The 25566-nt window shown below is 45.9% G+C and overlaps 1 protein-coding gene across 1 annotated transcript in view; it reads left to right on the forward strand.

Annotated features, from left to right (window-relative positions):
- Positions 1-25566, forward strand: part of CDK5RAP2 (CDK5 regulatory subunit associated protein 2) — a 197073-nt gene that overhangs the window by 90966 nt on the left and 80541 nt on the right. The window contains exons 13-17 of the mRNA XM_028493591.2: positions 3945-4115; positions 7725-7865; positions 16805-16902; positions 21728-21858; positions 23380-23489. Of these exons, the coding sequence (XP_028349392.1) occupies positions 3945-4115; positions 7725-7865; positions 16805-16902; positions 21728-21858; positions 23380-23489 (651 nt within the window). The remainder of the gene's footprint in view (positions 1-3944; positions 4116-7724; positions 7866-16804; positions 16903-21727; positions 21859-23379; positions 23490-25566) is intronic.

Genomic DNA, 25566 nt, shown 5'->3' on the forward strand with positions numbered 1-25566 from the left:
GACCGGGGCACGAACCCGTGTCCCCTGCATCGGCAGGCGGACTCTCAACCCCTGCGCCACCAGGGAAGCCCTTGGGGGGAAATACTTTGACACTATGTAAATGTCTTGTTTCTCCTCATACTTTTAAGAATCTTATTGATGACCCTTACCTACAACAGTCATTACTGTGGTGTTTGCTTAGTGGTGATTTTCCATCATTCCTTCTACACTTATTAGTTGTAATTCCACCGTAAGGAAGGGCTGCCCCTTTTCCTGCAGTTATTTATTATATAGTTGTTTATATCAGTATGGACTCATGGATATTTGTTCCATTCTGTAGATTGTTAAGCCATTACTATCGTGTTTTATTTTCTTGTTCAGATTGGCCCAGATATGGCCATTGGGAACTCCTTCAAATTGATTCCTGTGTCTTTAACATTTCTTGAGCACTTCCAAACTTGTTAGGGTCACAGGATGTCCTGGACTCTTCTTGTATTTTCCCTAACCCAATCCTGGAATCAACCATTTCTCTAAGGATCTCTGATTTCTTTTATTGGAGAATGATATTTAGGAACCAAGATCTGAATGACAGGTATCCTCATTACTACTGGGGTGTCAATACTTCTAGGCCTTGGCAGTAGACAGAGCTTGAAAATATGTTTGCATACATGCACATACACATCTGTATTTATTTCTGTGTCCATCTCTGTGTGTGAGCTAGTGTGTGTGTGTGTGTGTGTGTGTGTGTATTAAGAAAGGGAAGCTAGAATGAACTCAGAATGAATCAGAATCAGTATGAATTTGTGAGTTCACACTAGCCTTCCCCAACTTTCTTAATTATTATTTAATCTACAGGTTCTCTCTCCTTTTTTTCTTTGAAATTTATTTGTTGAATAAGTTGGGTCATTTGTCCTTTATTGTTTTCCACATTCTGGATTTTGCTGATTGTATTTTTGTAATGTCATTCAACTTGTTTCTCTGCTGACTTTTATTTCTAGTAAATTGGTAGTTAGATAAGGTGCACGATCAAATTCAGGTTTAATTTTTTGGCAAGATTACATCATAGGTGGTCATTTGTACTTCCAACAGGAGGTACACTGTATCTGATAGTCCCTGTTTTTGTGATGTTACTAGCCATTGATGATTGTTTGCAAAATGGTGATAATTTAATTTCATCATTCCTTCTTCTTTTATAGCTGTATACTTGTATGAAGAAAAATTTGTTTTTCATCATCTATTTAGTTACTCTGGGGTGTAGTTCATACAAGAAAGACAATGGAAGAATTCCCTAAAATCTTCCAAAGGTGACTGTATTAGTTTCCTATCGCTGCTGTAACAAATCACCACACCCTTGGCTGCTTACCAACACAAACCTACCCTGTAGTTCTGGAATTCAGAAATCTGAAATGGGTCTTACTATGGCAGGGCTGTGTTCCTTCTGAAGGCTCCAGGAGAAGATCCATTTCCTTGCTTTTTCCAGCTTCTAGAGGCTGTCTGCACATCTAGACCCATGACCCCCGTCCATCTTCAAAGCCAGCAATGGCTGGTGGAGTCTTTTTCATGCTTCCCTCTTCCACTTTTAAGGATCTTTGTGATTATATTGGGCCCACCTGGATAATCTCTCTATTTTAAGGTCAGCTGATTAGCAACCTCCATTCCATCTTCAACTTTTATTACCATTTGCCATGTAATTCAGCATAGTCAGAGATTCTGGGGATTAGGATGTGAACATCTTTGGGGGGCCGTAATTCTGCCTATCACAGTGACCAAAGGTTTTTTATTTTTTAATTATTATGAACTCATAGCTTTTTAACATTTTTGACGTATTTAAATTCATTGTCATTATCCTTGATATTCTAATTGTCCTATCTTTTGACAGTGAAAAAGCTTATTCGAGTTGATTCCTGAGTTCTTTGGACGTGAATGTGTAGTCTTTGACAGCTTCCTTCCTTTCTGACATGTTAAGATGTCTGGGCTCATACTATATACTCCTGCCCCAGGCCTGGAATCGTCCCTTTCTATAAGGCAAACTCTGGTGTGATTTAGAATCACCTGGAGGGCTTATTAAAACACAGATTGTTGGGCCCTCCTTCCCTCCCTCAGAGTTTCTGATTTAATAGATGTGGGTTAGGGCCCAGTGATTTGCATTTGCGGTTCCCAGGTGGTGCTGCTAACTCTGTTCTAGGGACTGCACTTTGAGAACCACTGTTTTAAAGAACCCTGTTGTTTTTTTTTTTTTGGTGAGCGATGATATTTAGAGACTACAGCCTGCATGCTAGGGAGGATACTGATTCTAGGCTTTTTCGGTGAAAGGAAAGAAATAACAAAATGTAAGTTCATATTCGTATTTCCAATTCAAATTTAGAATTACATGTTTTAACTTCTTTTATATTTGTATTTGTTTTCTCTGAGGCTTGGTTCTTATGATAGTGATAATTACTTATTTAATAAATATGTATATATCTACGCACACACAGTTTCAGAGTAACGATTCGAATATTATTTCTTGCAACATGATTACTGAAGACAGTTTACGATTTTTGCAGCAGTCCCTTTGACACTGGAGAAATATCCCACTAGGGGTGTACAAATTAATCTGCTTTTATGTTACTGAAATCATTCCTCTCTGGTTGGTTAACCGGTCAGCTTGATACACAGTTAAATTCTTTTTCGGTTTCTTTTGCTTTTAGTTTTAGGAGATTATTATTTTATTTTTAAAATAATTAACTAACATTTAAACAGCTTCACTGGCACATCTGTAAAATGAGTCTACTCTCTCCTGTACCTTGTTCTCTCCTTTTCCGTATAGGCAGCCATTATTTATGGTTAAATAAATGGCAGTATGCTAGACATCCTTGTTTTTTCTCTTGGGGTCCACACCACCCTCCACCCCACATGCCCACCTGAGCAATATATTTAGAAGATTACTTGAGGGCGGGATATTTGTAGAGTCCTCATTACTTTTCCTTTATAGCTTCAGAGTGCTCCACTGTGAGAATGCACCAGAGTTTGTTCCTCCGTGGGTGGACATCTGGGTTGTTTCCAGCCTTTTGCTGTTATGAATAGTGCTTCAATATTATAAATAGTACAGATTTTGAGGTAGTTAAAAATCACACTCTGTACTGTTTGTTTTCTGTTTTTTTCCTTAACAGTATAACATAAGCATTTTCCATGTTATTATAAATGTCATTTTTTTTGTTTTTTTTTTTAACCTACTGGTCTCTTTTTATGGTATGCGGGCCTCCCTCTGTTGTGGCCTCTCCCGTTGCGGAGCACAGGCTCCGGACGCGCAGGCCCAGCGGCCATGGCTCACGGGCCCAGCCGCTCCGCGGCATGTGGGATCCTCCCAGACCGGGGCGCGAACCCGGTTCCCCTGCATCGGCAGGCGGACGCGCAACCACTGCGCCACCAGGGAAGCCCCATAAATGTCATTTTTTAAGACAGTTTTTTTTCTGATTATGAAAGTAATACAGACTTATTTAGAGATTTTAGATACTCAGAAAAATGAAAATCAATGCAAAGTCACCCATAATCCCTCTACTTGGGGATACTGTCATTATTTTGGTGTGTTTCCCCATAGCCTTGACAATATTTTGTGTAAACGCTTAGAAAACAATCAGCATCATATTACATAATATCCTGCTTTGTTTTTACTCATAATTGTGATTTTTTTTAATAATATATGCTTTTTATAATTAATTCTCTGTTGCTAGATTTAGACATTTAGTTTCTTTCTGGTTTTTCAGTATTGTTAATAATTTTGTGATAAATGTCTGTGCATGAAGCGTTCCCCAAATTTATTATTCTTAAAAGTTGGTTTTTGTAAGACTTTAAATGAGAAGGAAGCTTACGTTTGTTAAATATATCAATTTAGCCTGCTCTCTTACAGCAGTAAGGTAAACAGGTGAAAGATTACCTTGAAATTTTTGTCAAGTAAATTCCATTTTTTCTTTTTCTTCTGGTAGGACCTTAGAAATGAAGTTGAGAAATTACGCAATGAAGTGAATGAAAGAGAGAAAGCAGTGGAGAATCGTTACAAGAGTCTTTTGAATGAAAGTAATAAAAAATTGCACAGTCAAGAGCAAGTGATCAGAAGTCTAACAGAAAGTGCCAGTCAGAAGGACTTGTTGCTTCAGGTACCACAACATTTTTTCTTTTGTATTTAAATCTTTTGACTTCGGTATAGGTTTTTTTTGTTTTGCTTTGTTTTTTAAACTTTTTTACAGGAATGCTTATAAAAAGGTAAGGCTGGGCAAAAAAAAGAGTGTGGTCTTCACTGTTATTTATCGGAGCACTGTAGAGCTTTCTTTATGTCATTTGGACCTCAGCCACCAGGGAGGTAAGTTTGGAGAAATGAAAGCTTCGAGAAGAGAAGGGAGTTGTCCTGGGTCACGTGACCAGTAAATGGCAGGGCCTGATTCAGGCCCCAGCCTGCTTTGCTCTAGCGCCAGCCTTCTGCTGCGGTACTGGCTTTTCCTTTGTGCCATGCTCTCTCACTCCTCTGTACGTTTCTTCTATCTGTTCCTTTTTTGTCCTGGACTGCCCTTATCATTTGATGGTATATTGGATTTTTGATTCAGCTCAGAGTTACAGGTAACCATGATGGAGTGAACATGCGTGTTTAACACTGCTTCCTCCTGAAGCCTCATTAATGTGACGGTGAAGGGGTGAAAAGGTATAAACGTACAGGACCAGGAGAATGGGAATGGTGGAAGGGCAGGTTGCTGTTTGAATGGTAAGTGGTAATTACATAGGATTCAGCTTTCTCCCCTCTGCCTCATGCCTTGGGGACGAAAAGCCAACAAGAAGAAGCTGATTCATCCTACAGAACCCAGAAAGGCTCAGCGGGCAGTGGGGGTACCTGGTACCTTTGTCAGCAACAGAGGTTGCTGGAATGCTGGGCAGTTAGGTGGCCTTACTGTCACCAGCAGTATATGGGAGGTTTACTCTGTGGGGACCTTAAAGCAGAGAAGCTCTGGCCTGGGGGTCACCAGGTGCAGCTGAAAACAGGAGTGGATCCCTCAGAGAGAAGGAGTGGAGGGTGTGTACCAGCACGGAGAGTCCTCTCTGGACCGAGAAGACTGAAAGATGCTGACTGACAGTAGGGGCCCTTCAGCAAAACCGCTGAGTCCCCGCCTGATCACCTCACGGTGAGGCTGCCATTGAGGTACCTTTTCCACACTCACAGAGCTTCTGGACACTTCTACCCTTAAAGATACGTGGGTGGCCCGAGTTCCTCAAACAGGAGAAAAGCGTCTAAGAGGAAAGACAAAGACAGGACAGAGCTACGTAGAGGAAACAGAAACAGTGGAGGCGGAGAAGAAAACTAGACAGCTTTTAAAGAAAACTCAGTACTGTAACATCTTCAGATAAGAAATGAGTTCGGGATCTGATAAAGAAGATATTTGGGAAAAAGAGGAATGACCTTATTGGAAATTGGAAGTATGATTACAGATATAAAAAGCCTAATACAAGAGTTAGAAAAGTTGCACGAGAGTCAAGTACATCTTCCAGAAAATATAGTTAAACACAGAAACAAACAAAAAGGTGAGCAAATGAGAGAAGAGAGATAAGAAAATCAGGGGCTCGAGTCAAGGGCTCCAATATATGACGAACAAAAGTTCCAGAAAGATAGAAGAGGCAAAGCAGAGGGAAGGAAAAGTTCAAAGTAATAGGAGAAAACTTTTCAGAATGCAAGGGCAGCTATCTCTACCTTGAAGGGGCCTGCTCTGTTTCTGTCATGGTGAATGAAGAAAGACTTCTATCGCAATTTCACAATCCTGTGTCATTGTGAAATTTCAGAACACGGGCAAAGAGAGGATCTGAAAGGCTTCCAGAGAGAGGAGAATAATAGGTCCCATACAAAGGACCCAGACCCGAAATGACATCAGAATTCTCAGCAGCAACACTGGAAGCCAGGAGACAGGAGAGCAGTGCTTTCAGAGTTTTGAGGAAAAGTGATTTCCAATCCAGCATTCTGTAGTCAGCCAAGCTGGCAGCAAGAATGAGGGCAGAATAAAGGTAATTTCAGATATTTGATGCCTAAAATCATCTGCCTCCATGTGCTCCTTGCAGGAAACTGCTAGAGGACGAGACCATACAAATGAGGAAGTAACACAGAATGGGATCCAGAAAGTAGGGAATTCACCTGGGATGTGGGGAAGGGAGATCCCAGCCACTTACGTAGAAGCCCAGATTTGAGCTGTTGAGGGAGGGCTTAGTTGGGATTTTTTCAAGAAACTGAAATAGAGCCCATCATTTACCTGATGTGTCTTGACTCCATGTAGAAGAATTTATAAGTTTGGAGATAAAGTAACACTAAGTACATAATTTAGTTTTATGAACTAAGTAAACAGAACAGAGCAGTTGTTGCTAATTCCAAGAAAAGCAAGGAATTAAACACGAACGGAAATGTCACCGTGGAACACCATTTGGCTGGGCTGTGGACGGTATGTGCGTGGCCATAATCACTTAAATGCAGAATGTTGATTTAACCAAAATCGTGATGTAACTATTAGGAAAAGCGTTGGGGGGTAGATGATGTGAGAGCTATATCCTTAAACTTCTGTGACAGGAGCCAGTTAATAAAATCTAGCCTTAGGAAATCAAGCAGTGTGAGCGTAGGAGCATAATGTAGAAACATGGAAGTAAATAACAGAAATCAGTAGAGTCAAAAGCTGTTTTTTTCTGCGAGTGGAACTCAGAGGTGAGGAGTGGAGAGCTAGGGGCGGCTGTTCCCTTCTAAGCCTTGTGGGCCCGTTTGTTAATGTGTATATATAGTTGGACTTTTAAGAAATAAAATGAAAATTGTAACTCAAGCACAACTGTATGATGGTAATTCTAGAATTTCTGTTTTGGTTATTTGATTCCCAGTGCTTCCTGTTACAGTTCAATGGGTTTTTACAAAAAATTGCTTCTACTTTCTTGTTTGTGTTCAGCTATTTTAGAAATGTTTGACATGATGAATTAATTCTGATGGGTGGTTAGGAATGAGATGAGGTTCTCACCCTTAATTTCCCACAGAGAGTGGACGGACACGTAGTTCAGGAGTTACCAGGTTTTAAATCGTTAGGAATAGATTCTGTGCTTGAATTTGGCCAAAAGACCGGAGAAGTGGTTGCCAGGCCTGTAGTATCATTGGATGTCACCTCTTCTGAAGGGGTTGGTGAAGCGGGCTGTATTGTGTCTCATTGTGAAGGAGGAGCTTTCACCCGTGACCAGACCCCCAAAGTAGTTGCAGTCTTGCCTTTTTCTTCCTGGAAGTCAAATCTCCTCGTAGATATGGACGGTTCAAGCTTTGTCAAATTTGTAATGTTTCAGGAGCTCCTAGACTTTGTTGCGTTTTGATACACAGTCCCTCTAATCGCTGCACTAACCCTGTAGCATGGGAAACAGACTCAGAAATCACACCCTGGCCAAGGAGGGCCCAGGATTGGAGCCTGGGTCGAGGGGCCAGAGCCTGGGCTTTGTCTTCTGTCCCCGCTGGGAGGTGTCCCAGTGGTGGCGAGAGGGGAGGTTTGTAATGACTGCCGCTGTCCTTGCCTGTGCCTTGCTGGCGTGCTGCTCTCCTGCTTGTGATAACGCACAGAGGGATTGCATTACCATTTGTAATTGCCTAATATTTTGGGATGATGGAAATTGTTTAAATTGTGGAAAACAGTAAATCTTCCCTTAAAGAGTTTGGGACCATCTCTTAGTATTTTTTTCTTGATGACAACTTCCTTATGATTTGTTTTCTTCCTTAGAAATTCAATGAAAAAGACTTGGAAGCAATACAGCAGAACCGTTATTTAATGACTGCGGAGGGTCTCGAGTTCAGGAGTGAAGATTTAATAACAGAAAAGTGCTCTTCTCAGTCACCAGGCAGCAAAAGCATCTTCTCCGAGGTAAGCTCGACTCAAGTTGGACATTCACATGCAAATTCATATCCTTTCCTGACACATATTTGATGACTCCTCTGACCTAAAGATCCTCCAAGGCCCTTGTGCTGGTAAATGAGCTTACAGCAGGTAGGAGGAGGGGTTCTCAGTCTTTCCTCCTTACAGATTAGTAGCCTTCAGCTGAGTGTTAGTATTTGCACTGCTCAGGAAACCGAGAAACTAGAGCTTGTTCAAAGATGAGCCCTGGGGCTTCCCTGGTGGCGCAGTGGTTGAGAGTGCGCCTGCCAACGCAGGGGACACAGGTTCGTGCTCCGGTCCGGGAGGATCCCACATGCCGCGGAGCGGCTGGGCCCGTGAGCCATGGCCGCTGAGCCTGCGCGTCCGGAGCCCGTGCTCCGCAACGGGAGAGGCTGCGACAGTGAGAGGCCCGCGTACCGCAAAAAAAAAAACCCACAAAAAACCAAAAAAACCAAGATGAGCCTCATGTTTGCCCTCCTGGGGGCAACTCTCTCAAGAGCTATGTAATCTCGAGGTAAGAACATTTTCCAGTTGAACATTTCCATGCACACCTACGATGGCACAGCAGGCCCTTCGTGATCTGGCCCCAAGCTAGCTTTCCATTCTCCTTTTCTTTCATTCCCCATCATCTCTAACAACACCTCACTTCCTGCAGATTCCCGAAAACTCCGTGTTTGTACCTCTCTGTGCCTTTGCACATGCTGTTCCATCTGCCTGGAATGCCTTCTTCCTTGTTGACCTGGTGGCTCCTGCACACCCCTAGGGCTGCCACTCTGGTGTCACCTTCTCTGGGGCTCCTTCCCTGGCCTGCTGAAAGCGATGTCTCCTTGTCCTCCCCCTTGTGCGGCACTTTGCACATCCATCCACCGTAGCGCTTAGCCCTTGGGTTGACGTTACAGAGCCTCCTTGCTGCTTCCCCTCCCTCGAGCCCTGCGCACCCCGGGAGGCACCTCAGGGGAAGGGAACTGGTGTTCGTGTCTGAATCCCAGTGCCTGGCTCAGTGGACGTTTGTTGATTGAATGACTGATGATATTGGTTTGTGGAGATGCGTCCAGATTGTTCTGACGTGCAGCTTGCCTGTAATACAGCTAGGCGGCCAGAGATGGGAAAGAAAGGCGTTCACTGTCGGCCAAGGTTTTTTTTTTTTTTTTTTTTTTTTTCTTCCCCGGTTTTGGGGCCCTAGCACAGGCTCCGGACGCGCAGGCTCAGCGGCCATGGCTCACGGGCCCAGCCGCTCCGCGGCATGTGGGATCTTCCCGGACCGTGGCACGAACCCGTGTGCTCTGCATTGGCAGGCAGACTCTCAACCACTGCGCCACCAGGGAAGCCCCTGTTGTTTTTTTTAAAACCTGGCTTTAATTAAGTACATACGTTCAGAAAACAGGGAATTATTATGCAAATTAGTTCTCTGATGAATGACTCTGATCACGACTTGTGGTTTTTGTGAAGGATGATTCTCAAAATAATTAACAACCAGTGCAGCACGGGCATAGCCATCAGAACAGACTCAGGCGCTAGGGCTGGAGTGGGGGTCCCGGAGACCTGCTCTTGTGCCGGGCACCAACGCTGTAGTTCCTGGGTCTTGGAGAGGGGCTCGGGTGGTTGGGGTGTATGGATCAGGGGTTAGTTTACAACTGGTGTAGACGTGTTTCAGTGTTTTAGCACCAGTACCGGCCGTTGCACTGTGTATCCGCTCCGTATCAGCTCTGGTCCTGGAGGGCACTGCTGCCTGAGCGGTGGGAGCTCCTTCTTAACTCTGACCATTTGTGGATTTGCGTTTTGCCATCGCTCTTGAGTAAGAATGTCAGCGAGGACTTGGCCATTGGGCTGGGCCAGAAGTCTGGAGGCCTGGATTCCTCTCTTGACTCTGTCACTTCACTTGAGTGACCTTGGGCAAGTCCAATAACTAAATCTCAGAGGGCTAATGTTTTGTGATTTAGTTGCTTTATTTTGTGAATAGTTGCTTTATTTTGACCAAATTTAGTTGGATATTAAGATGCACGTAAACCCATAATCAGACGCAGTCTTGTTTTTTTTAACCGTTTTTAAAAAATTGAAGTATAGTTAATTTACAATGTTGTGTTAGTTTTAGGTATACAGCGAAATGATTCAGTTATACGCCTATGTGTGTGTTTGTGTGTGTGTGTATACATACATTCTTTTTCAGATTCTTTTCCATTATAGGTTATTACAAGATACTGAATATAGTTCCCTGTGCTATATTGTAGGTCCTTGTTGTTTATTTTATACATAGTAGGGCGTATCTGTTCATCCCCAATTCTCAGTTTATCCCCTCCCCTCTTCCCCTTTGGTACCCATAAGTTTGTTTTCTATGTCTGTGAGTCTCTTTATGTTTTGTAGATAAGTTCATTTGTATCATATTGTTTTATTAGAGTCCACATATAAGTGGTATCATATATTTGTCTTTCTCTTTCTGACTTGCTTCACTTAGTATGATCATCTCTAGGTCCATCCATGTTGCTGCAAATGGCATTATTTCATTCTTTTTTATGGCTGAGTAATATTCCCTTACATCTTTTTTATCCATTTAGCTGTCAGTGGACATTTAGGTTGCTTCCATGTCTTGGCTATCGTGAATACTGCTGCTGTGAACATTGGGGTGCATGTGCCATGTTGAATTAGAGTTTTCTCCAGATATATGCCCAGGAGTGGGATTGCAGGATCATATGGTAGCCCTCTGTTGAGGTTTTTAAGGAACCTCCATACTGTTCTCCATAGTGGCTGCACCCGTTTACATTCCTACCAGCAGTGCAGGAGTGTTCCTTTTCTCCACACCCCCTCCAGCATCTATTATGTGTAGACTTTCTGATGGTGGCCATTCTGCCCGCTGTGAGGTGGTACCTCATTGTGGTTTGGATTTGCACTTTCTCTCATGATTAGCAATGTTGAGCATCTTTTCACGAGGCACAGTCTGTTTTGAAACAAGATAGCAGCCCATCAGGTTTTTTAGATGGACAAATAATCACTAATTTGAGTACATGTGGTTAAACTTTACTATTTTGAATCATGTTTTAGATATGTAAAAGTGTCTAAATGTTGAACAAAATGTTCCTAAATTTACTGAACAGAGTATTTTAATATTTCATGTCACTAGTTTGATCATCTGTACCACATTGTTTTTAGTTTTTTGTGCTGGCCGCTGTCTGTACTTCTCAGAAACACAAGTATAAAGTCATCCCATGGACATTTCAGTCATGTTTTAGATCCTGGTGATGCTTAAATGACTGTGCAAAATACCTACGTATTTTAGCAAAGGTTTTAATTCTGTTCTGCAAGAGTAATTGCAAATCGAGGATAAAAGATTATAAATGATCATTTAGGAATTGAAAATTTCTAGGTGTCAGTTTAAGAAATCCCAGCTGTTGCAGCCTATGGTATTTTCCCCCTGAGAAAGGTATACTTTTCAGGTTGTAGTTCTTTCTTTGTAGAAAACACGGATTTCTTCTGCTCTGCCCTTGGCCATTTTGTGTTGATTTAGGGTTTATCCTCTGCCCATTTCTAGGAAGAACTTGAGGCTGTGATGATGTCTCTGTTGGCTCTGGGCAGTCTGTTTTCCTTCTAATCATGTGTGATCCTGAGAATTAATGCTGGATGACCAGGGAATTGAAGAACAGAGAGTAAAACACACTGACCATATTTAACTTGCTGCAGCCAGAGATTTATAGTTTGGCTATTGACATGGTTGGGACATTGCAGCTGAATTTCCTGAGTATTAAAATAAATGTCTTTGTTGCAGAGCTGTGATATAGCTACTGAAATAGACACCATCTGTCTGCCAGGCCACTAAATTGCCCTGATTACCAAGAAGTGAGCCATTAAGGTTTTCTCTTTACATATCTGCTGCCTCTTCAGATTGTGGTCTGCCCATTACATGCGTTTCCTTCAAGTCATTGAGGAAACTATGGTGGAGTAGAAAATGCCTCGGCTTTGGTGTCAGAATGTCCGTTCTGCCGCTTATTAGCTCTGTGACCTTGGGCGAGTCACCTCCTCTCACTGAAACTCACCTTCCTAATCTGTAAATGGGGAGTTACATGCCTGAGAGGATTAAAAATAATGTGAGTGTATTTGTTAAGGTTCTTTTGATTGCAAGCTGTAGGATCCAACGCTGAGGAGTTTGAGCAAGACAACAGTGAAAGGGAGTGTTTACTGGGAACATACTGGAGAGCCTCACAGATGCCAAGGGGCGTAGACTCTTGGGCTCTGTCTTGTTTGGAGAGGCAGGTGGGGGGTGGGGGTGGAGGGCAGAGGGTAGGGGACGGGGCGGGGTGTTGGTTGCTCCTGCTGAGCAGGGGCCCCCTCTGGGCCGCTTGGCCCTCTGCCTCTGGGCCGAGGAGATCCACTGGTTTGCCAGCTCTGCCGAGGGAGCCAAATGACTTCATTCTAATGGGTCATGATTCAGCGCAGGGGAACAGGTGATTGATGAAATGGGACCCAAAAGGCTCTGAAGAGTTCATTTATTTAACATGGGTGAGCAGTTTGCTTCTAGGAAGACGTTGACTCACTCTGACTTCCATTATGCAAAATATCCACAGGAATCTCTGCTCTGAAGAGTCATATTGGTCCCTGTGTTCCCCTCTTACCGTTTTAATCACCATTTCAGCGAGCATCTGTGGCAAGCACTGTGCCTGGCTTGGGATGCTGCTGCCCGCAAGGGGTCCCCAGGCCTGTGAACACGTGGTTGGTACACGAGCTCCGGGTGAAGGTGAAGGTGAACCAGGGTGCCGTGGGGCTGGAGGAGGGTCTCTGTAAGGGACCATGGAGGGTGTCAGTGGAGAGGACCCGACTGATGGAGCGTGGTGTCTGAGGAGGAGGAGGGAGTTTCCTGGTTCCACGGAGATGGAAAGGCAGGAAAGCAAGCACAGGTGTGGCCGGCTGGCAGGGGGAGGGTGGGGGCTGAGGTGAGCAGTGACCTGGAAAACCTGGTGAAGGTTTGGAATGGCTGCCTGAAAGGAGGGGAGGGGAACCGAGCCGGGCCCCCAGGCCCTGCACCACAGTGGGCAGTCCTCTAGGGCTTCCAGCCAGGCCCACCGTGATCCAGTTAAGATACAGGGTCGGAATTCTTTCACTGGATATGTACATCCCACAGCGGAGTCTCCCACATCCACCTGAGGTCCACATTTTTTTTTTTTTTTTTTGCGGTACGCGGGCCTCTCACTGCTGTGGCCTCTCCCGTTGCGGAGCACAGGCTCCGGACGCGCAGGCTCAGCGGCCATGGCCCACGGGCCCAGCCGCTCTGCGGCATGTGGGATCTTCCTGGACCAGGGCACGAACCCGCGTCCCCTGCATCGGCAGGCGGACTCTCAACCACTGCGCCACCAGGGAAGCCCCGAGGTCCACATTTATTCATCTTTTTTCCTAGTCCTTCTTGGTTGGTTACGTATCTAAGCACAAATTCTGACTGCCACTTATTAGCTGAATGGACTCAAATACATGACCTGTCCTCTCAGAGAATCAGTTTATTCATCTGAAAAGTGGGAAGATTAATATACCTCCTTGGTTGTTAGTGTGATTAGAGATGACCTATGTAAAGGACCTGGCCTAGCATTGGAGCGTAGGAATGGTAGTTATGGTTGACACTCCTTAAGTGTTTACTCTGTGCCAGGCATCTGTGTGAGAATTTTGTATAGATTAGCTCAGTTAATCTGTTTCACAACCCTATGAGATATGTAGAATTATTACCTCTACTTCCAGGTGAGGCTATTGAAGCACAGAGGGGTTGAGTAACTTGTTCAAGGTCACACAGCTAATAAGGTCACACGCTCTTAACAATCCCTGCCCTTGGTGGTAGATGCTCAAGAAGCAGTAGGTTTTCTTACTTTCGTTGTCACTGTTGGCTGGCCTTTATGTGGCTGACAGTGACTGTGTCACCTTTGTCAAGCTCCCAGTGCTTTGCATCCATCATGGGTCATTCGTGGGTGGACCGAAGAGCACAGGCCCTGGAGCCTGGCTGCCTGGGTCCACACCATGCCTCACCACCCTGACTCTGTGCCTCAGTTCCCTCATCACCAAAATGGGGAAGAGTGGTAATGCTTGAGCTCACTGGCTTGTGAGGATTAAATGAGAAAATGCTGGAGAGCACTTTGTACCACGGCTGACATCCTGAGGACATGGTGGCCTCTTCGTCTTGATCCCCGGGTGAGTTCCTCCCAGGCGCTCCCCTGGGGCCCTCTGTCTACTTGTGGTGTGTACGGGTGGGAGCTGACACTGGTGACAGTGTACAGAAGGCAGGTGGGAGCGCCTTGTCCCAGTGTCACGTGACACGATTTATAAAAGGGCCTGACATTTCTAGCAGTGTGGGTGGCCAGCTTCTCATGACCAAACTGGTGGGTTAGCATTTAAAACCCACAATTGGCAGGTGGTGCCTTGGCCTTGTTTCGTTCAGGGCTAGAAGCGCAGCAGCGTTCTCCTGGGTCAGGGGCTGCTGACCTTTTTGCCATCTGCATCCCTTCACTCCAGTGTGCTGGAGTGAAGGACCTCTTCCCTGGAAAAGTATTTAAATGCACAAAATATGTGCACAGGATTATAAAGGAAACCAATTATTTTGAAATTTGGTTATCAAAATATAAAAAAAATCAGCTGTAGAAATGGTGCTTCTTTATTAATGTGTTAAATAACAAGATCTAGTGGTGAACAGAGTGACTGCTGTAGTTTTGAGGTAGTGATGAGAATAAGTATTTTGAGATACTTGCAACATATACAAAGTAACTGTATTTCTTTTGATGACAAAATCTCAGGAAAACAAGAGTACTACTTTGGTTTGTAGCAGTAACAGTGTTCCTTCAACCCCTAAATGAAGGAAATGCTGAATTTCAGCTAGAGGTTAGCGGAAATAAAGATGTACCTTTTTCCCCTCGTTCCCGTTTGAGTTTTCATTAGGGTCGGAAGCCCAGTCCTAGGTCGTTATCTGAACTTTAGGCGACAGGCTGAGTCCACATGAGACACAAAGGCTGCTTGCAGCCCCTCTCTCTCCACTGACCCAGTGTCTCCCTAGCATTAAGGAGCTTCTAGTCTGTGCCAGGTGCTGTGCCACGTGTCCTGCACACTTTACTTCTTTATTTTAACCTTTTCTTCTTATTTTGAAATAATTTCAAATTTATAGGCAAGTTACAAGAGTAAAGGGTTTTACTTGTCCTGAGCCATCTGAGAGTAAGTTGCCTGTGTGAAGCCCTGTCAGTTCTGAATACTTGAGTGTGTACTTCGTGTCAGCAGGGGGGACCTTTTCCTGTATGACACAGCACAGCCATCACAGCCAGGGACTGAGCAGAGACCCTCAGACTACCATCGAACCCTCAGGCTCATTCGTGTCTCACCAGCTGTCCCGTAAAGCCCTTTGTAGTAGAAGGAGCCAATTTAGGATCTTGTGTTGCATTTAATAGACTTTAATCTTAAGTCTTTCCTTGACTTTCACGGCCCTGAGACTTTTGAAGCGTCCAGGCCAGTTCTGTTGTAGAGCGTCCTTCAGTTGGGTCTGTCTGATGCTTCTTGGTGCCTGGATTCAAGTGAGGCATCCTTGGCAGGAGTGTCACAGGACCAGAGCTGTGTCCTCGGTGTGTCCTATCCGACAGTACACGGCTTAGGTTTGTTACCGAAGCATTACCGGCCATGCTGACTTGGGCAACTTAGTGAAGGTGGTGTCTGCATGGTGTCTTGACTATGCAGTTACTCTTTTTTCCTTTGTAATTAGTAAGTATTTGAGGGGAGGTATTTTGAGTCTTTGTAAATACGCTGATCTTCTTCAAACTTTCACCCGTTAGTTTTAGCCTCCTTTTGTTTCTTGGCTGAATAATTTCTTACCATGATGGTTAGCAAATGGTGATTCTTCTAATTCCATTATTCCTTCTACATTTATTAGTTGTTCTATAAAGAAAAGCCCGTTCTTCTTCCCATGTACTCATTTCCTCATATCCGTGTGGACATGAATCTCTGTTTCACTCAGTGGGTTATAGTCTGTTACTATCATTATTTTGATGCTCAATTGTCCCAGGCTTGGCCTTTGCAAACTGGCTCCTGTATCCTTTCGACAGTGCTCCATTAGTTAAACACTTCCTTATCTTCTGGTGTGACAGAATGCTGTAGACATGGATTGCTTTTGGATTTCGTTGCGTCAGTACTGGATTGGCCCCTTCCCCTGGGATCCTTCATTCCTTCCAGCACACAGCTGAACTTTTATCTGCTCTGTAACTCCATACGGTGGTGGCTGTTGTCCAGCGTTTTACAGGTGGCTCTAGTAAGTAACTTCCTGAGGTCCCAGAACCAGTAAGTGACAGAGCCAAAACTTGAACTCTTAAAAAAATTTTCACATTTGTGAAATTCACAAAATTACATCCTCACTTCATAAATGAGGAGCCTGAACCTCATAGAGGTTTGTTAAGCTGGTTAGCTGAGGTCACATAGCTAGTAAGTGGCAGAGATCCACCTCAGATCTCTTTATCATCAGTCTGTTCATGGTGCCTTGAAAGCGTGGCTCACCTGACCTCTTCTATTTTCATGTAAGTCCCTTGTCCCTAAAACTTGTCAGGTTTTGGTTGATGGATTTCTTTTCTTTGTAGCAAGAACAAGCGTGGAAGGCCATTCTTTGTGGTTTTGTGAAAACAATGACCAGCAGCTCTGAGCTGGGTTGTGGCGGGGGGGGGGGGGGGGGGAGGGCAGAGGAAGTTTCACGAAGGGCAGTTGGGTATTGTCGGGAGCACAGCCCTCAGCTTTCTTCCTCCGTGAGTGATGTGCGGTCATTCCCCACTCCCCCTGCAGGTGGTGCCCTCTGACTGCGGCCTGACCTGGAGCCTGGCACAGGGGATCACCTTTGTTTGGATTTATAAACCAGAACTATCCACATGTGTTTGCATAATGTAAGGATGTGCGCTTTCAGAATTCGTCTCTTAATGTCAGATGCCCATTGTCGTTTTCAGGAAAAACAACAATTAGGCTATGAAGAGCTGATTCAGGTCTTAAAGAAAGAGCAGGACATCTATACACATCTGGTAAAATCTCTGCAGGACTCAGACAGGTAAGGGTTTCTGTTTGGACATCACGCGCATGCGTAACACACGTATTTTGAATAAATGCTGGTAGTTTCTGAGGCAGTGAAGCCTTCCCACTTTGCTTAGGAAGCTTAAAGTGCTTGGATGGTGATTGCCTTATTTAACTCAGATATACCTAGTTCCTAGCAGGAATTGTCTGATTTTTTGGCAGCAAATGTAGGATAAAGATATCATTAATACTAATTACTCAGGTTTTTATAATACTTTATTATAGATTTAGAAAGTGCCTCCACGTGTATTATCTCTTGTAATCCTCACTGCCGTTCTGTGAGGTAAGTAAGATTATTATCCCTGTCTTCCATAAGTGACTCGGAGTGACTTGCGTCTTCACAGAATTGCCGAGGTGATTTGGTGCAGGGAGATGTGGGGAGGAGAGCCGATCATAGGCTATGTGTCCACGGGCAAGTGACACATCTGGGCCTCTCTTTGCCCAGCACTGGGTTGACCTCAGTGATTTCTCCCGTGGAGGAGTCACCTCTCTGCACACTGGGTTGGTTACAGGTGGAAGGAGACGATGTCTGGGGTTCCTTCCCACGCCGCACAGCAGTGCGGGGAGCGGGCGGGGACACCGATGGAACAAGATGGGCCACGGCTCCCTGGTTGTTGGGACAGGGGCGTGTGGGTAGGTGTTGGGGGGCTCATTATACTGACTTGTCTTCATGTGCTAACGTCTAAAATTTTCCATAATAAAAAGTTAAGAAAACCCACCCCTCACTGCTGCTTCTCTTCTGCCCTTCGCTCCAGCCCTGACGGGGTCCTCACTGTTCCAGGGCCGGGTGTCTCCGGTCTCTGCCTTCAGCAGCTATCTGCACCCTGCTCTGCGTCCCCCTGGTCCTTGAGGATTTGCCTCAGGGGTTCCCCTCGTCAGGAGGCCCGCTCTGTTCTTCTGCCCTCACAGCTGCCCTCACCTCTCTTTGTTACTCGGCTGGTGTGGCCTGCGTCTCGGCCTGGGTGCTGAACACCCTCAGGGCAGGGGTTCTGTCTTGCTGTCTGCGTTTCTCAGTGCCTGTCACGGGGGCTGGTATGGAGTAGGCACTCGGGAAATGTTCAGCGGATGAACCCCCTCCCAACTCTTCTAAGTTATGAGTTTTCAGGATTTTTAATCTGAAGCGAGTTTAAGGAAAATGAAAACATGCTGATGAAATTCTCTGAAAGTGAGCTTTTTCAAGAAGCCTCAGCTGCTCGTCATTTTCACTTGGGGGAGGGGTTGAGTAGCGCCGGGAACCTCAGAGGGGGAATGGGCACAGCGGGTTTAATTGTGCGGCCACTCCGATGGGAGCCAGTTCTGACTCTGGGCACCGAGAGGCCCCGGGGTGGATGTGGCCGCCGTCAGGCTTTCTCAGCGTCACGGATGGCGGCTCTGAGTTTCATAGGCTCTTCCTTAGTGAATAACAAGGTGCATGGGACCAAGGTGGGTCAGGGCTGGACTCATAGGGGTGCTTAAAAGGTTTCCTGTTCACCTTCAGAGTCAAAATGCATCCAGCAGCTCTGAGCTCTTGGGTAAGTCACTTTTCACCCTGAGCCTCAGGATATGTATTTGTGCAATTGAGATTGGCCTGCCTACAGACCTACCTGTTTACCTGCCTCCCTACCTACCTTCCGGGGTTGTTTGAAATGAGATGATAATGTGTAAAGTCCTAATTCTGCCTGGCACGTAGTAAGCACTCAACAAATGGTAACGTTTATGAAGACGAACGGCAACGTGAAAAGCCTCCGTATGCCTCAGTATGCCACTGCTCATAAACTCAGCTTGCAGGGGGTTTTGAGTCTTCAGACCTTGCCCTAGCGGGAGGGCAGAATTGTGGGCTAAGGCCGGTGGAGCCCCCGGGGGTAACTCCAGCATTGCTCACTCTCTGGAAGCTGGCAGTGAAAGCTGGACGACTCTGGAGACGTGTGACGTACTTGTAACTAAAGTTGGAACGGGGGAGCGGGGAGGGGGGAACTGACCAAGGGCAGCTGTGTGCCTGGTCCTTTCCCTTTACGATTTATTCCTCACAGTGACACTTCAAGCCCATGTCACAGAAGTGGAAATCTGCTCTTGGAGATGTTAAGGGTATTTCCCAAGCTCCTACACTTAGGAATTCGCAGAGCTCAGATCTCCGTGGCTCGTGAGCCCAGGCCCTTACTGAGACAGCTCTCATCTGGAGGACTAGGACAGGTTATACTTTGCCTATAACTCAGGCTTGCTCAACCTCAGCACTGTTGGGATTTGGGGCTAGATAACTTTTTGTCCTTTATTTGAGGGGCTGTCTTGTGCATTATAGATGTTTAGCGACATCTCTGGCTTTTGCCACTACGTGGCAGTAGCGCCCTCCCTGCCCCAGTGGTGACAGCCAACAATGTCTCCAGAATTGCCACATGTGCCCTGGGGGGTTTAAATCATCTCCAGATGAAAATCACGCCTGTAACTCAGGAGTAGCAGAAAGCTTGGCCTATAAGTATCTGCTGTATGGGAGTCATTAGAATACGTGGAGGGAAGGAGGTGATGTTTGTTGAGCACCTCGTGTGTGTCAGGCACTGAGCTAAGCTCTTTCCGTTATAACATCTCATTGAATCCTCAAAACACTCTTGAAGGAGAGGCACTGTCCCCACTTTACGGATGAGGCTAGCAGGACTCGGGCAGTCTAGCTGACCGCCAAGGTCACGGAGCTCGTGGGTGGTGGCATTGTGGGGGCGTGCGTCCTCCGGCTCCTCCCCCACTCCACCCCAGAAGGAGGAAGGCTCAGGGCTGTCCTTTCTTTCTGAGTGAAGCTCCTTTTGTTCCACCGACTCCTCACACCTTGCAGAGATCGTGGAGTTGGGGAAACAGAAATGACAGACGCAGGAGCAGCAGCCGTGTACTTTTCACCCTGTCAGAAGATGAAAGAGGGAGTGAAGCAGTCAGCTTTCCCAGCCCTCATTGCAGGAGCCTCGCTAAAACAAACTCCTTTTGTCCCCCCTGCTTAAACGTGTCTGCGGCATGACCGCATCCAAGCGAGTGCTGTGCTGTGACACCTCTGTAAGGTTTCCATCAGCCTTACAAATTGATCGTTATGATTGTCTTGAAATGGAACTAGGTACAGGTTGCTGGGAGGGCCCCTTCCCTTGCAAGGAGGCTGCTTCACAGTGAACCATCTTCAAAGCAGCAAGCATAGAAGATTAGACATAATGGTTTATTTTCCTTCCAATAGATGTTGATTTATGTGTGCAGTTCGATGGATGGAGCTGGAAGAAATCGCTGGAGGATAAGTGGGGCTTGAGTCTGTGGCACACATATTTTAGGGCGATGGCTCCTAACCATTTTGGGGCTGTGGACCCCTCTCGAGCAATCTGATGAAAGCTCATGGACCCTCGCCCTAAAACAAATCCACATTTTCGTACACTTTTTCCGACAGTTTCAAAGTGTTGATGGACCCTTTCAGGGAAAAATAGGTCAGACGCTGGACAGGGTGACGTATTTCTTGGTATTTAAAAAAGGAGGCTCTCTGATATGTTAAGGTGTCTTGGTAGTCTCAGAAAATGTTCACATACTTTGACCCAGTAATTGCACTGCTGGGAATCCATCTTGAGAAGCTAACCCTGAGTGTGAAACAAGGCTTTAGGCGCAGAGATTTTCATTGAAACAATATTTACGTTACTCAGGTGTCTGCTGGAGCCTCTGTTCCTCTGAGAGAACCGGTTCCGATCCCTGCCACGTGCACATCCGTAGGAGTCCGGAGCCCTGCTTGTGGAACTGCACTGCCTAGTTCAGTAGGCACTAGCCATGTGACTACATACATATACATTTAAAAATTAAGCATTCAGTTCCTCAGCATGTAGCCACATGTCAAATGTTCAGTAGGCACGTTCGGCCGGTGGGTACCGTATTCAGCAGCGCCGATACAGAACATTTGCATCATTGGAGGAAAGTCTGTGGGACAGTCCTCCCCCCGTCAGTGCAGGTTCTGGGAGGTGTGCTTTTTCATGGCCTCCTCGGAGTTCTGGGTTGCTGGTTTCATGCAGGCTCTCTGTGCAGGTCGGTACCATATTACACGGACCCAGACGTGATACTTGACATCACCACCCCTCCAATAAAAATCCATTCTACTCTGCGTTTGTGAGTGGCCAACCCATTACTGTAGACTTCTTTTGACCCCCAAATTGGTCCTTCTCTTCCTTCTATTATTGACTCTCAGTCTTCTCCTTTTCTTTTTTCTTGTCCCTCCTGCCCCTCACCTTTACCTCCAGTGCCACCTCTTTTAGGGGTGACCTGGCCGACGTTCTCCTTGTCGCCTTCTCTTCTGTGGAGAGCCTTCCTTCCATACCCAAGCCCTTGCCAGGCATTATTCCAGAGAAACATTCTGGGGAATTAAATTACTTCCACCTGGCTACATCTGTAGCAAAAACTTGGAAATGACCCAAATGTCCACTAATAGGGGATGAGTTAAATGGTGGGACATTCACCCGATTTAATGTTATATAGTCATTAAAAATGATGTTTGTAAATTATTTCTGAAAATGTAGGGACATATTTAAATGAGAAGTGCACAACTTAGTTTATATGTCCAGAATTATTTCAACCTTATAGAAATACTCAGGGAAAAAGATTGGGAGGAGGTAGTCTGCCATGTGTTTTTTGGTAGTCAGGTTATGGTAACTTTTGCTTTTTTTAAAAATACATTTCTATTTTAAATGTTCTATAAACATGTATTTACTTTTACAGCCAGAAAAAACCCCACAAATGACATAAAAATCAAAGGAAGGCTTGCTGGGCTTTGCATCTTAAAGCACAAGTAGGTCTGTTTTAAAATTCTGGTGTCTTGTTTTACCAAGTGTCAACAACCTGCAGGCTGAGTTGAACAGCATCTTTGCCCTGCGGAAGCGGCTGGAGCGGGATGTGCTCTCCTATCAGAACCTGCAGAAGGCCCTGGAGGAGCAGATCAGTGAAATCCGGCGGCGGGAAGGTACTTGCTCTCTTGTATGTATTTCCCTTTGGTTTTCCCACTTGGAGGGCCCTGGCTGAACTTTAAGAGAGTCCTGAGACTGCAGTAGGAGACGAGGCACCCGGGGATTTCGTCTGGGAAGCCTTTTTTGCAGTGATGATGTTACTGTTGCTCTCCTAGTCTGTACCTGGCTGGCTTCGGCTCGCGGAGTCGAAGGGCCCAGCAGGTAGTGTTAATTCCGCAGAGGGCCTGCTGCAGGACTGCTTCCTCGCTGCCTCTGCTGTGTTCTGCATTGTTTGGCTCTTCTAACTCCAGGTAGCCTCAGGGCCTTGCCATCCCCTTTCTCTGGTCAGTGGCCCTCATCACCCTAAACATCTGGGCTCTGCCTACCACGGCACCCACTGCAGAGAGCCCCACTGCACAGACACGTGCGGGTGAAACCGCTCTTTCCTGCTGAAGCATCGCTTTTCACACTGTCCTGGCCGCAGGTGGATTCAGCTGGGGAGGGTCCTGTGGTACGTGCACTGCTGTGCTCCTGACAGCTGTATTTGGCTCCCTCCCTTGCTAGGACCTGAGCCCCGCGGTGTCTGGGTTGGCGTTTTCCTTTCCTTATCTCTAGCCTTCCTTTCCTTTCTCTTCCTTATTACTGATTGTAATTCCTGCTTACAATCAGTAATAGCAGTGGTAGGTTTGACATTTCCTGAGCGCCTGCTGTGTACCAGGCACAGTGGCAGGCACTTACCTTCTCACCTCTGATCCTGACCGTTGTCCCACCGGATCTAGTAGGCATTGACGTCACATTACAGGTGAAGAAACCGAGGTGGCAGTGGGGGTTGATTTACCCAGCTTGGAGGCAGGACATCTTCCTTCGAAGTCCAGCTCTTTCCCCTATAGGAGGCGTATCAGCTCTTACCCACATGTGTTGAGTGAGATCATGCTTGTGGATATGCTCCACTCAGTGAATAGCGTGACCCTTCTCTGCGCCTTTGCTCCCTGTGAGAGTGTGACCTTTGCGGCAGAGAAGGCCGACCCGGCCGCGCGTGACCCAAGGGTCTCCCGTCGTAGATCTCATACGCGGTTTCTGTACTCGGTGTGCTTGCTCCCGTGGCGGGCTCTGGGGCCGGTAAAAAACACATCAGGCACTTTTGAGTTCTACCCTTGAGGCTCACATCTAATTTTCCTGTATTTTCACTTAAACAGAATCACTCCCTCATTTAAATTGAAAACCACCATTTGCTTGTGCCACTCAGAATGGTCTCCAGGTACAGCACTGGATGTGCACATTATAGTTCAGAGTTGGCCACAGTGAAAGCCTACAGCCCACGATGAAACCATACATTGAGTTACCAGCCTGTAGAGAAAGAAGAAAATTACTTTTGCTCCAAAGGTGGTGCACTAAACTCCCTATGTGTGCTTATCTCCCTTTCCCCCGCTACCCAATTCAAAGTGCCTTAGATGGATTGCACGGGGAATTGTCTGGGAAGGATCTACTTCTGATGTTCTTTTTCTCCTCCTCCCCACTTTTTTTTCCTTTTGGTGCAGAAGAACCATTTTCATTTTATAGTGATCAAACATCTTATCTGAGTATTTGCCTTGAAGAGCACAATCGGTTTCAAGTGGAACATTTTTCTCAAGAAGAGCTTAAGGAAAAGGTATTGACCTATTAACTTTCAGTGCTTTGTTGGTTATTTGTTGTCTCTTGGGTTCCTGATCAGAGGTGTAAGATTCTGAAAGCCCTTCTCCCCGCCTCTCTTCCCTCTCTCCCTGCCTTTTTTCCCCTTGATGTACGTTCCGTGTACCCCGCGTCTGATGCACGCCTTCTGAGGCTTGAGCACCCCACCCAGGCTCCGTCTCCCCTGAGAAATGCTCTCTATCCCCCCTAGAATTAGCCACCCTTCCCTCGGGTCATTTCCCTCTCTTCTTGTACCTGACTGCATTGATGTCCTTCTCATACTGATCTGTAATTATCTGGTTATTCTTCTGTATCCCCACTAGGCTGTGAACATCTTAAAGCGAGTGAGTGTATCTTATTTATTTCTGATTTCCCAGTGCCTGGCACACATAGTGGGAGGTAATTGATGCTTTTTGAAAGAATAAAGGTTCAGGTTTGATCAGTAAATCTTTTCTAAAACGGGAAAGGTTTTTCAATCTGTTGATCATTGGTGTGGTTAGAGTGGCTTAGTATTTCAAGGTTCTAAGAGCCGTTGATAAGAATAGGAAGTGTGAGCTCAGAGGACACTGTGGTTTATTATAAAATTACCATCTGTGTATGACAGGTTCAGTTTCTGTCTGGGAATAACTCACATGCTGGTAGCGTAGACAGACATGTGAAGGAACAGTGGCAATGTGGAGTGCAAGGGTGGCTGTGATAGGCAGAGGTGCGAGGTTTAGGGGTAGCCGAGAAGGAGAGGTTAGCTGTCGGGCGTTGGGAGGTACTCACTGGATCAGAGGAAGCTTCTCAATAGAAGTGAGACCTGAAGTGGTGTTGGAGGTTGAATAGGAGTTTATCTAGTTGGAAGGCTTTTTCCGCAGAGAGAAAGAGAGGAAAAACAGCAGGTGTAAGGTGCAGAAGAAGTAAGAAGGAGAACTATAAAAATGTTGGTGTTTTGGGAGGAGTGGAACAAGACGGATTGAGGCATCTGTTAGTGTCTCGAAGATGAAGAAAACAGAGATGGTAATAGCCACTGCTAGTACCTACTGTGGTTGTGTTAAGGGCAGGAGCTAGTTCCCTTTGTCGGCACTTAGTGAATGTTTGTAGACTCAGAATGTTTTCTTCTTCCCTCTATGATATAACCTCCTTGAGGTTGGGTCCGACTTGTGTTCATGTTTTGGTGCGGTGGACACCTGCTGTGTGTGGTCAGGGTGGGATTTCCCACTTTATTTGAGGGGCTAATGATAACCCCCTAAAGAAGGGTTTGGAAAATCACTAGCCATTGTGATTTGAAGCTTGCAGGGAACGAAGGTGGTGTCTGCTCAGATGCTTATGTACCTGCCCTCGCAAGACCTGTGCCTTAAGGAGGAGCACTGGACCGGGAGTCCAGCCCCGGCTCTGCCTCTGTGCGGGCAGCTGCCCCTGCCCACACGACCGGGCACTTTGGCTGTTGTTATATGTCACTTAATTCTCCAGGCACCCCAACTCTGGGACCTTGGGCAGTGAACTTCTTTGTGTGTCGGGCTTCTTGTTGTAAATGTAAAACGGGGACAGTCATACTGCTGTTCACCTCCTCGGGATTTTTGTAAGGAATGATTGACTAAAGCTTGTGGGAGTATTTTAGCAGCCGTGAATTGCTTTATAACTGAGGACTGTTGTTATTATGGACAGTGCTAGATAGGCATAGAAAGAGGAAGGTGGATGCTGTAAAATAAGCCTCTGACAAGCCTCAGAAGTTTCAGTCTTGGGGGATTTTCCTCCAGGGGGTCTCAAGTACAAGACAGAGGTCATATCTGCTGTCATGGACAGAGTACTTAGACCGTGCCGAGGGCTGTAATGTGCTCTGACTGTGATCACGTTCAGTTCTCACGGGAACCCATTCCACAGATGTCAAAATGGAGACTTAGACCAGGCAGCTTGCCCAGGATCTCTTTGCCTTGAAGTCTGGCGCTGGGGTTAGAATACAGAAATGCTGGTGTTTTTCTCACTGTACCCAGGGTAGCCTGAAGCCTGGAATCAGGCCACCTGACTCTCCGTGACTGTGATGCAGGACGTCTTCTCCGTAGCCGTGGCCCCGG

This window comes from Physeter macrocephalus, chromosome 9, assembly GCF_002837175.3.
Source record: "Physeter macrocephalus isolate SW-GA chromosome 9, ASM283717v5, whole genome shotgun sequence".
Lineage (NCBI taxonomy): Eukaryota > Metazoa > Chordata > Mammalia > Artiodactyla > Physeteridae > Physeter > Physeter macrocephalus.